Source organism: Schistocerca serialis, chromosome 10 (genome assembly GCF_023864345.2).
Source record: "Schistocerca serialis cubense isolate TAMUIC-IGC-003099 chromosome 10, iqSchSeri2.2, whole genome shotgun sequence".
NCBI lineage: Eukaryota > Metazoa > Arthropoda > Insecta > Orthoptera > Acrididae > Schistocerca > Schistocerca serialis.
The window spans coordinates 218,040,679-218,053,882 of NC_064647.1; the positions used below are offsets into that span (position 1 = coordinate 218,040,679).

At 42.7% G+C, this 13,204-nt stretch overlaps 1 protein-coding gene across 1 annotated transcript in view; it reads right to left on the reverse strand.

Annotated features, from left to right (window-relative positions):
• LOC126424706 (ice-structuring glycoprotein-like) overlaps positions 1–13,204 on the reverse strand; it is a 103,457-nt gene that overhangs the window by 11,512 nt on the left and 78,741 nt on the right. Inside the window, exon 5 of the mRNA XM_050087429.1 lies at positions 4,520–4,704. Within this exon, the coding sequence (XP_049943386.1) occupies positions 4,520–4,704 (185 nt within the window). The remainder of the gene's footprint in view (positions 1–4,519; positions 4,705–13,204) is intronic.

Sequence of the window (13,204 nt, forward strand, 5' to 3'; positions counted from 1 at the left end):
CAAAAGGGACGATGATGTACATAAATACAGCACTGGAATTTAAAAAATGGCATTCATTACTACACATCAATGTAGTATTTAACGCAAGAGGGGTGCAAGATGCTCCAGCTAATATTTTGACCACTTATCCAATGGTAAATGTAAATGTCGTGTGACTAGGGCCCCCCGTCGGGTAGACCTTTCGCCGGGTGCAAGTCTTTCGATTTGACTCCACTTCGGCGACTTTCTCTACGATGGGGATGAAATGATGATGATTTGAACAACACAACACCCAATCCCTGAGCGGAGAAATTCTCCGACCCAGCTGAGAATCGAAACGGGGCCCTGAGGATTGACATTCTGTCGCGCTGACCGCTCAGCTACCGGGGGCGGACGCTTATCCAGTGATATAAATGTTTGGCAGACTGCGAGGTAAATATTGAAATGAAGCTGAAAAAATTTTCTCCTCAACAACGCCTTCTATTCCATATAAGTGTCTGTGTCATTGTAATGTGTACAAGATGGTGGATAGAAACTATTAAATGACATCTGCATGTCTTTAAAAAAATAAAGAATGAAATAACACACTTGTAAATGATCAGAATGCAGCCATATTTAGAAAATAATTCCTGTTGTGAAATATAGTGACTCCATCCACATCATTAAGATTTAACGTGTAAATGGTTCATGGAACATGAAACTAAATAACGCAAGGTCTGTTATTGCTTGAAATAATCATTACATTCAGTCGATCGCATTCTTCGAAACAATCGATTCATAGTCCTCTAAAAATCTAAATCTATACTTGGCAAGCAATTTTACGGTGTGTGGTGGTGGGTATCTCTATCATTTGTTAATTTATTCTCGACTCTTCGTCTACCTCCATGTGAACTCCAATTTCTTTGATTTTCTTTTTCACTTTGGTCAATTATGGTAGTAATTGATGTCAAATTTTTCTTGAAGCATATTATCTTGGAATATCAACGATAAACCTCTTCATTATGCCCAATGCTTCTCCTGCGGCTTTTCTCACTGGAGTTTTCCGAGCACCTTCTTTCATCTCTCATGAAGCGATCCCATGTCTACACTTGCTATTCTTCGTCAGACTTACACTATCTGTTATGTTACTCTAGCGGGGTAGCGGTGTCAGACTGATGAGTAATTATGTACAATCTTTTTTACAAGTGTTTTTCTTGTCCAACTAATTCTTGGATGATCTACATTTTCTGAAGATTCGTCCAGTTAATCTGACTGCGGCATCTTTTTTCTTCTTTATGTGGTCATTCCACTTTAAAGCTGTTTATATCATTAGAGCTTAGTATCTTACGATTATCTTTTGGTTTATCGCCAGTAATATAGTTAAACAGCAGTGAGTTTCTTCATCTATTTATGTGCAATACGTTACTTTTACTTACGTTCAGGATCAACTGCCAGTTCCTGCAGTAATCACAGATCATGCACATATTTCCCTACATTTCGCTACAGCCTTTTGGTATTACAGATTCCCTACAGTCAATACCATCGTTTACAAAGTGCAACATGGAGCTTTCTAACGACGTCCGCTACATAATTGCTGTACATTGTTAACAGTGGCAGTCCTATAACACACCTATTGTATACCAATGAAATTAGCATTATATCTGTTGATTTCGTATCGTTAAGAATATTTAAATGGATTTTTATGGAGCAAAGATCAATAGCGAAGGTAAGAATGGTTAAAACTTTTGGAGAGTGTATAGCAAAGTATGGAGCTGAAACAGGGGAATTAAGTGAATACAACCACTGTTAACAGAGGCGGGATTTTCGAGATGTTGCTGCTGGTGGACATCATGGGATGAAACCAAAACTGAAGACATACACAAGAGAATGAACCTCGGTACCACTGTAACGGATACAATCGAAGCAAAAAGGCTGAGATATTATGGACCCATGTAATGTTTGGATGAAGGGCTAAAAAAGGTGACGGGAACAGCATGAGAAACGGGAGTCGAGGAGCTATGTCAGAGAGTAATTTGCAGGCAGAAGATTGGAATAGGCAAGAGAAATAACTATAATGTTGTAACAAATCGCAGTTAAAAGAAAGGAACGACGCGTTAATTTCTGTCAGCAAGGAAGTCTTGAACCCGGTCACAAATCTGCTCAGATACTCGGTAAGCTAGTATTTTTCGCGCTAAAAGACAGTGTGGAACTGTGTCGAATGCTCTCCGTTAGTCCAGCAACACGGTATTGACGTCGGTGCCTCTGTCTGCGGCGCTCATATAGGGGAACAGAGTCAACTGTTTTTCGGATGATATGCTTAATTTTTTATGTCATGCGTTCCGGACACACTGTCTATCAGAGATGGGCAAGTGAAACAGCAGACATTACGAGCGGATAAAGCATGCTATCGACTCACGTACTTCGTGTAGGTCGTATAGTATAGTCCCTAAGTCTGAGGGACAAACAGTTAACTACGTACTGGACGTATGAAATAATAATGACCAAAGTGTTTCCAGAATGAAATTTTCACTCTGCAGCGGAGTGTGCACTGATATGAAACTTCCTGGCAGATTAAAACTGTGTGCCGTACCGAGACTCGAACTCGGAAACTTTGCCTTTCGCGGGCAATGCTCTACCAACTGAGCTACCCAAGCATGACTCATGACTCATCCTCACAGCTTTAATTCTGCCAGTACCTGGACTCCCACCTTCCAAACTTCGCAGACGCCCTCCTGCATACCTTGCAGAAGTACCACTCCTGGAAGAAAGGATATTGCGGAGACATCGCTAAGCTATGTGAGTCGTGCTTGGGTTGCTCAGTTGGTAGCGCACTTGCCTGCGAAAGGCAAAGGTCCCGAGTTCGAATCTGAGTCCGGCACACAGTTCTAATCTCCCAGGAAGTTTCACCAAAGTGTTTGCTTCTGAATTAACTTACGGCCACTAAAGCACATACGAAAACATTGCAATTTGATCATATATACCACATCTCACATTTTTAGTTTGCAGAAGGCAGAGGAGACGGAGAAAGGAAGGGACGAATTGAAATTGGACAGGATATTGAAATTATGGATTACTTTAAATATCTAGAAAGTGTGATAATAGAAAATGCAAGAATGGAGGCAAAAGTTAGCAGGACGGTTCAACAGAGCAATTAATTTTACCAGTATGTGAGGTACTTAGACTTGGGAAGGTAGGTGCCAAAGAAGTGTAATTAAGGACTATAGAATCCGTATTTTACAGCCATGTATACATACGAGTATACATAGGAGACCTGGACAGTGACAAGAAGAGAGTAGGACCCAGGTCAATGAAATGCTGTGTGAGAGGTACCCTCTGCCGTGCACCAGTAAGACGGGTTAAAGATATACATGCAGCTGACAAAATTCCCATATTTAGAAAAATACGAGCTCATTCGGTTTACATGCAGCGGTTATTCCTATGTAATATTTATGAGTGTTACAGGACACACACACACACACACACACACACACACACACACACACACACACACACACACACAATATACATAAATGACCTTGTGGATGACATCGGAAGTTCACTGAGGCTTTTTGCAGACGATGCTGTGGTATATCGAGAGGTTGTAACAATGGAAAATTGTACTGAAATGCAGGAGGATCTGCAGCGAATTGACGCATGAGGCAGGGAATGGCAATTGAATCTCAATGTAGACAAGTGTCATGTGCTGCGAATACATAGAAAGAAAGATTCCCTATCATTTAGCTACAATATAGCAGGTCAGCAACTGGAAGCAGTTAATTCCATAAATTATCTGGGAGTACGCATTGGGAGTGATTTAAAATGGAATGATCATATAATGTTGATCGCCGGTAAAGCAGATGCCAGACTGAGATTCATTGGAAGAATCCTAAGGAAATGCAATCCGAAAACAAAGGAAGTAGGATACAGTACGCTTGTTCGCCCACTGCTTGAATACTGCTCAGCGGTGTGGGGTCCGTACCAGATAGGGCTGATAGAAGAGATAGAGAAGATCCAACGGAGAGCAGCGCGCTTCGTTACAGGATCATTTAGTAATCGCGAAAGCGTCACGGAGATGATAGATAAACTCCAGTGGAAGATTCTGCAGGAGAGACGCTCAGTAGCTCGGTACGGGCTTTTGTTGAAGTTTCGAGAACATACCTTCACCGACGAGTCAATCAGTATATTGCTGCCTCCTACGTATATCTCGCTAAGAGACCATGATGATAAAATCAGAGAGATTAGAGCCCTCACAGAGGCATACGGACAATCCTTCTTTCCACGAACAATACGAGACTGGAATAGAAGGGAGAACCGATAGAGGTACTCAAGGTACCCTCCGCCACACACCGTCAGGTTGCTTGCGGAATATGGATGTGGATGTAGATGTAGAGAGAGAGAGAGAGAGAGAGAGAGAGAGAGAGACAGAGAGAGAGACAAAGACAGAGAGAAAATTACTGGGGAGTGAGAAGTACCCTCAGCCATATAGATAATAAGGTGGCTCGAGAAGTGTAGATGTAGCATATTGTCAGAGAATTTTACAGAGAGAGAGGGTGCTACTCACCAAAGCGGCCTTCATGGTGTTTGGTAGTTGGTGGTTGTGGGACTGCGGCGACTGTATCTGCAGCTGAAAGCTATTGGTGCCGTCTGGAGCCGAGCTGGGTCCTTTTATACCGGACGCTGGCGGCCGCAGCGACTGGTTCCACCGGAATGGTGAGCCAGCCGCCTCACTCACGCCCCCACTAAACACTGCGAGAGCAGCCGAGTTAGCTACCCACTACCGCCTCCACGAGCTGACCCTCAGTCTGGTTCCAACTTTCGGGCGATGCACATAGCTCTGATCCGACACTTGCTCATCGAATTCTTAGAAAGTTTTGCCGATATTCGAGTTCTGCACCATCAGATACTTTCGTCTTCAAAATATTTAATAACATGTGTCTCTTATTACTGTAGTCGGCGGTGAATGCCGCGTAGCGTCGTGTAGGGACACTTACGTAAATTTGTTTAGCGACACGTTTGTACAATGTTAAGAGTGACTGACTCTGCGTCGTCAGATTCAAGCCGTCTTTGTGACTCAGAAATATCCGAGCAGCATTCGCTGGGGGAGAGTCTCAGTTTGGTGCCACATTTCTGGTGTACCACAGGGTTCTGTACTGGGACCTTGGATACTGCCTGTTCGTCGCATTTGTAGAGTCTGCTGATGACCTGCTTCTGCACATCAACTTGACTGTGGTCCTTAAAACGTCACAATGTAGTTAGTTCAATATGTTACTTCCTATTGTTTTCGACGGTGAACTGTCCACTGTCTTACGTAAATGTCTTGTAATATGTTTCTAGACTGTTTGATGTGTCGACAGACTGATATTGTCGTCGTGATCCACAAAGTGTGCTGCAAGCATTTGTACACGAGGATCATCAGCCTGGCGCAAACTTTCGGACGTTCCACACAGTTCTGTACTGAGACCTATGTTAGCTCCTGCTCTTCAACGGTTTAGAATGTTTCTGTCGCTATTCTGAGTCTGCGCCGTCGGGCTCCTATCATTTTCAAAGCATCACCAACCTAATCTCGCCTTTCCTGATATTTCCAACAGTAAACACTCATCATTATTGCGTGGAAATCATTTCGCAGCTTTATTGAGCGACGTGTTACTACATTGTTTTGAATGATAGTATCATTCAGTATTGTTAGAGCCGTCATCCGCCAGTGCCACAGCAGGAATACCCACGCGAGGACCAAACGCTGGCCGGGGTGGCCGAGCGGTTCTAGGCGCTACAGTCTGGAACCGCGCGACCGCTACGGTCGCAGGTTCGAATCCTGCCTCGGGCATGGATGTGTGTGATGTCCTTAGGTTAGTTAGGTTTAAGTAGTTCAAAGTCCTGGGGGACTGATGACGTCAGAAGTTAAGTCCCATAGTGCTCAGAGCCATTCGAACCATTTTTGCGGACCAAACTTTCTTGCTTGCCAGGCGGTTCTGTACCGAGACCTGATATCGTGTTTTCCCGGCATGTTTGTACATCGTTGCTGCTGATCAGATTACTATCATCTTACTACAATTTTAGTCACACGCGTCATCTTATACTGCTGTCGTCACTTAAGATTCTGCATGTTTGGATAGGAAACCTCACGCGTATTTCCTGGACGACACGTTTCTACAGCGTTTAGACTGATAGATTTTGCGTCGTTGGATTAAAACAATCGTTGGAATCCGAGAAATTCCCAACAACGGCAGTTACCAGTGGACACATTATGGTTCAGACGTGTAAGTGCCTCTATTCCGAGACGTGTTGGTGCTTGTTCGTCACATTCGCAGAAATTTCCTTTAGGTACTTAACTAAAAGGTCGCCGTGTTCCTGTAAACTTGAAGATATCCGTAAGCGTCTAGTGCCAAGTGACAATTCGTACCATCGCCGACAGTGATCTCTCTACAGCGGTGTACAGCGAGTCTTATGTAAATTTCTGAACGGCACGTTCCTTGAACGTTCATAGTGACACTATAATTGTGTGAGGACTACTTAATGACGCTAACGCTTCGTGAATAGCAGCGGCGGATACCCTCAGTGTGGCTGAAACTTTTAGTAGCGTTCGTTCTTATACTGAGACTTCTACAGCACCTACTTGTCGTGTTTGTACAAAGTTTCTGCTGATATTTTGGTTCCACACCATCATTTTTACACTGTCACTAAGCAGTTAATGCCATATGCTATTTCCTGCTATTATCAACTGGAATCGCTCCATTCTGTTGTGTACGGATCCTTGTATAAATGTCTTCCACGATATGTTTCCAGAATGCGTAGATTGATAATTTTATTCTGCTTTGTCGCGTTAAGGCCTTCATCTAAGTGTTTCTCGGTATAAAGTGTCTACGAAATTCCTATCTACATCTATACAAGGCGAAGAATAATGAACGTGCTCTCATCTTACAGCTCAGTTCCATGCACACAAGCAATGTAAATTATTGTCCGTAACAAAAATTCACCGTGTGAGTGCTTTTGCAAAAAATGAACATCATAGAGTGGGAAATCGGTAAGGTTGTAACAACGTGTGCAGCAATTATGTACTTATAAGACATTATAGCAGCGCTACCCAGTTGCATAAGTAAGTGGAATCTGGATTATAATACTTAAAATGGAGAATCCGGTGCCAGTTATTGCCTCATTTGCTATTTTTGGTCAGATGTAGTTTGCTGTTTTGTCTAAAACTGACATGGTGAGACCGTGGCTGTGTACAATTAATGCAGGTTGCTTCTTACAAAGAAGAAGACAACAATCAGTCACTATTAATACTGCTGTTTATTTAATTCAATAGCGCCGTAACCGGTTTCGAACTGACAAGTTCATCATCAGACGGCTGTTCACAAGATTTGCAAGATAGGCTTTGCATATTCGTCCGTTTTTGATTTTTATTCTTCCACTGGTGTATTGGTGACATCGAAAATTCCGCCCGATTTTGTTGCGAAGTTGCAGGATTGTATTTTTCAAATATTCCAAAATATGTGCAGCACTTATATGATTTGCACAATATGGTGATGTGCAAATCATATAAGGGCTGCATTATAGTCTTCTTATACGCTTCTGTTGAAGAAATACACTTTCGCCGCAGAAGGACAGAACCCAATGGAAGCATACGATTTATATTATCAATCCTGCCCGCGAAAGGTAAAAGTCCCGAGTTAGAGTCTCTGTTCGGCACACAGTTTCAATCTGCCAAATATGATAGCTGCGAAATAAAGTCACGAAGGAGGTATGCGACCATGCTGAAAAATGTGTGAAGTCTGTAAAATGCTGAATAGGTCGCTGCGGAACAAGTCATTGACTGCAAAATAACCGACATTATATTGTAATATTACGCGATTCGAACATTGCTGTCATTAGATATCCTAGAATATAATGTTATACATAGATACAAAAGTTACGTGTTGTAGTAGTAACGATCATAGGCTCACGCTTACGGTCGTCACTACTACTGTATTAACTTTTTTATCTGTGTAGAACGTTATGTTCCAAGACATCGGATTATGGCAATGTCCGAATTGCATAATATTGCAATAATAAAGTCAGCTTGCATCCAGTCAGCGACTTACTCCCCAGCATTTTGCAGACTGCACGTACTTCTATCAAGAAGTGAGTTAGAGTAGCGTATGTTCCAAGATGTTCCAAGATATCGGATTATGGCAATGTCCGAATTGCATAATATTGCAATAATAAAGTCAGCTTGCATCCAGTCAGCGACTTACTCCCCAGCATTTTGCAGACTGCACGTACTTCTATCAAGAAGTGAGTTAGAGTAGCGTATGTTCCAAGATGTTCCAAGATGTTCCAAGATATCGGATTATGGCAATGTCCGAATTGCATAATATTGCAATAATAAAGTCAGCTTGCATCCAGTCAGCGACTTACTCCCCAGCATTTTGCAGACTGCACGTACTTCTATCAAGAAGTGAATTAGAGTAGCGTATGTTCCAAGATGTTCCAAGATATCGGATTATGGCAATGTCCGAATTGCATAATATTGCAATAATAAAGTCAGCTTGCATCCAGTCAGCGACTTACTCCCCAGCATTTTGCAGACTGCACGTACTTCTATCAAGAAGTGAGTTAGAGTAGCGTATGTTCCAAGATGTTCCAAGATGTTCCAAGATATCGGATTATGGCAATGTCCGAATTGCATAATATTGCAATAATAAAGTCAGCTTGCATCCAGTCAGCGACTTACTCCCCAGCATTTTGCAGACTGCACGTACTTCTATCAAGAAGTGAGTTAGAGTAGCGTACATTTTTTGTGTTAAGACCCAGTCAGCTCATTTATGATAGTTTTTGGCTAATAATTTCCTTCCGTGGCATCAGACGATTTTTGAAACGTGCTAGCATATATGGTTATAATTCTTTCTTTAATGTAGTCCGTCACGGTTTATTATAATTCTTACAGCAGTTCAGTACTGAGTTACACTTTATTTTCTGTCCGGCTTATAGGTCTGAAACTTTTCGTTAGATAACTTGTGTCGGCGTCATCAGGCTGCATTCAACATAATACATTTAATCACAAATGTTGTTCAGATAGTTTTTCAGTGTCATGACCCAAACGATTCCACAGTACTTGGGCGTGCTGAAAAGTGACGCTTCTGATATTTTGGTGTGTGGAATTTCTTAAAGCTGTTTAAGTAAATCATACTTTATTAACGTTCAACAGCTTTATTTTTCGTTCTTCCAGTTTATTTCTCGACATAATCACCCCGGCAATGATCACATTTCTCCAAACGAGAGACAAGTTTGTCGATAAACTCACTGTAGAATGTTTGGCATTTTGAAGGAGCCACAACGTCAACTCTTCTAGCATCGTTTCATCACAATCAGAGTGAATTCCTTGGAGCCAAGTTGGGATTATGTGATAATCGACAAAAGGGCCTAAGATAGTTGTAAATGCCGCTGCTCTCGTGTATAGAGTGGCATTATCATGTTAAAGGAACACTTCTAATTCGTCAAAGTAGATTACAGCTCTCTATTTCTCACGCATCGACATACAGTAGCTACGACACACACCACAAAAATCACTGAACTCCATGTCAAGTGCTGTGACGCGTTTCACCTGTTCAAGGTATCATCAGATAATCTGGGGAAAACACAGACTGGTGTAAGTAAAACTTGCTGTTAAAGGCAACAATAAATAAATGAATTAAAAATAACAAGAGGAAGACATACACCGATAGGACTAGGGAGCTCAGGGCCATATTTGCTTTCCAGGGGATGGTGAGAGGATTAAATTTCAACTCATAAAATATAACACTATGACAGAGCTTACCAAATGAAAACTCTTGCTAATCGTGACCAAGGGTGGATTCTAATGAAAAGTCTCATAGAGCTGGGAGGTAACAGCCGGATAGCAACTGTCAACCTACAGCAACACAGAAAAAGAAAATGACAACAGCGAAAAGAAAGGTGGTAAAGCGTGAAAGGAGTATCCAATTCGGGCAAGTGGGCATATTCATTGAACGTAAAAAACTCACTAGTGCAAAATAGACCCCCATAAAGGCTAGAAGCCACACGTGAACCTTAAATAAGTCTATCTTGTGCAACCAAATCTGTTTTCTTTCTGTACTTACACACCACTACGTCACGCGCTTTAATTCGAAACACTTTTTCCGCAGAAGGGTCCAACTTTCACCAACGAAGCGTGTAAGTCAAGCGAGTAATATGCATGACGTAATAAAAAATTCGATTAGTTTCCAGCACGCCTCCGTAAGTCAAGAGTCATCGCTCGCTCTATGCAAAGCATTCGGGCAGACAGCCACTACATCGTATGATTACACTGCTTTGAAATCTTCCCTCTGCATTATTCAGTCACGAGTATAGATTTACTACTTTGCGGTGGCTTTTATTTGTACGGGGGCTATTCGAAAAGTAAATTACGATCGGTCGCGAAATGGAAACCACTGTGAAAATTCCGAAGTAGCTTTGCACAGGTCTGGTGGGCGATGTCTCCAGAACGCCCGTCGATCGCTTCACGTCGCTATTTTCGGTTCTGAGTGCACAGTGAGCATATTAAGATGCCCAGAAATAGCGTTTCCCGCCAAGTATGAGGGCCTGGAGAGAGATTCTGCCTGATACCATGCAGCCCACACAACGTAACTGTAATGCGGTTTCTTCTGCATGACGATTCTCGGCCGCACTCTGTACGGGCAATGGAGATGCTCCTGCAGCGTTTTCGACGGGAAGTTTTTGATCACCCACAAAGCAGTCCGTAACTGGCTGCACCTGAGTTTTACCTCTTCTCACACGGACCGCTCGATTTTAGCACAGTCGACACGAGCGTGGAGTACTGGCAGAAAGCACAGGCTGCTGCCTTCTATGACGAGAGTTTTGAAAAGTTGGTAAAACGCTACGACATGTGTGTCAGTCGGGGCGACGACTACCTAGAGAAGTAGTTGGAAGGTGTAGCTGACTGGTGAAAATAAAACATTTATTTATTTATTTTGAGTTAAGTTTCTCAATGGTTTCAATTTCGTGGCCGATCGTAACTTACTTGCCAAATAACCGTTGTATTTACTGGTGACACCCTATGATCGCTTGCCGCCCTGTTGTCGTATTACTTTCTCCTAAACTTCCATCACAATTCTGGTTTCTATATTTTCTGTTGCGTTTCATATCCATTTACTTTAGATCCTATAAATTCACCATCGTTACAACGCAGTCTGTTCCGCATTTATAGGGTGATCCCGAATAGCACATAAAACATTTGAGAGAGAGTACTCAGAGAGTGCTCTACTGCATTGGCTCCTTACTTAGCTTGCATTTATCGCGAATCTCTTGCCCAACGTAAGGTCTCGTGCGACTGGAAAAAAGCGCAGGTGACGCCTGTATATAAGAAGGGTAGTAGGACGGATCCTCAAAATTACAGACCAATATCCTTAACATCGGATTGTTGCAGGATTCTCCAACATATTCTCAGTTCGAATATAATGAATTTCCTTGAGACAGATAAGTTGCAGTCCATGCATCAGCACTGCTTTAGAAAGCATCGCTCCTGTGAAACGCAACTCGCCCTCTTTTCGCATCATATCTTGCGAACCATGGATGAAGGGTGTCAGACGGAAGCCATATTCCTTGACTTCCGGAAAGCGTTTGACTCGGTGCCCCACTGCAGACTCCTAACTAAGGTACGAGCATATGGGATTGGTTCTCAGATATGTGAGTGGCTCGAAGGCTTCTTAAGTAATAGAACCCAGTACGTTGTCCTCGATGGTGTGTGTTTATCGGAGGTGAGGGTATCATCTGGAGTGCCCCAGGGAAGTGTGGTAGGTCCGCTGTTGTTTTCTATCTATATAAATGATCTTTTGGATAGGGTGGAAGCAATGTGCGGCAGTTTGCTGATGATTCTGTGGTGTACGGGAAAGTGTCGTCGTTGAGTGACTGTAGAAGGACACAAGATGACTTGGACAGGATTTGTGATTGGTGTAAAGAATGGCTGCTCACTCTAAATATAGATAAATGTAAATTAATGCAGATGAATAGGAAAAAGAATCCTGTAATGTTAGAATACTCCATTAGTAGTGTAGCGCTTGACACAGTCACGTCGATTTAATATTTGGGCGTAACATTGCAGAGCGATATGAAGTGGGACAAGCATGTAATGGCAGTTGTGGGGAAGGCGGATAGTCGTCTTCGGTTCATTGGTAGAATTTTGGGAAGATGAGGTTCATCTGTAAGGGAAACCGCTTATAAAACACTAATACGACCTATTCTTGAGTACTGCTCAAGCGTTTGGGATCCCTATGAGGTCAGATTGAGGCGGGGTGCTAGATTTGTTACTGGTAGGTTTGACCATCACGCGTTACGGAAATGCTTCAGGAACTCGGGTGGGAGTCTCTAGAGGAAAGGATGCGTTCTTTTCGTGAATCGCTAGTGATGAAATTTAGAGAACCAGCATTTGAGGCTGACTGCAGTATAATTTTACTGCCGCCAACTTACATTTCGCGGAAAGACCACAAGGATAAGAGAGATTAGGGCTCGTACAGAGGCATATAGGCAGTCATTTTTCCCTCGTTCTTTTTGGGAGTGGAACAGGGAGAGATGATGCTAGTTGTGGTACGAGGTACCCCTCCGCCACGCACCGTATGGTGGACTGCGGAGTATGTATGTAGATGTAGATGAGAGTAAGTTCACAGATATTTCCTCCACTTTTATGTCCAAGGGACCCCCGTTCTCCAGTGGGTCATTAATTATGTACTCCGATTTCTTATCCTAATATATCTCTGTACCGCTATTACGACGATATGCTTTGTGAGCGCTGTTTGGAAACAAACTTGTTCCAATCGCTCATGGTACTTCCTGTTGACAACAGTAAGCCGACTTTACTCTACACCCTGATGATGGCGTTCAGTACTACTCTGTTCTATTTCCGGCGGTGATAGAAGTACGTTAACAGTGATAAACAGTAGCGCTATTATTTTTAGAATAACTGAATTCGGCGCAATCATGTTATTTCCAACGGGACAACTGGTTTCGGTCGAAAACGGGCACCGCTCGATCTACACAACAAATAATTTTAAAGAAAGGGAAAGAGAAGTTTGACGTGTCGGAGGGTTGCAGCATTGCTCTGTGTTTCTGGATACTAAAGGCTCTTGTGCCTGGTCGTCATGCGAGAGTGTGGTTCATCACATACCACTGACATTACCATCGGGCAAGATTTACCTCTCACTTCTACAATATTTCTTCCAGAACACAGAGCGAATCTGTCACAGATGTACAGATTCCA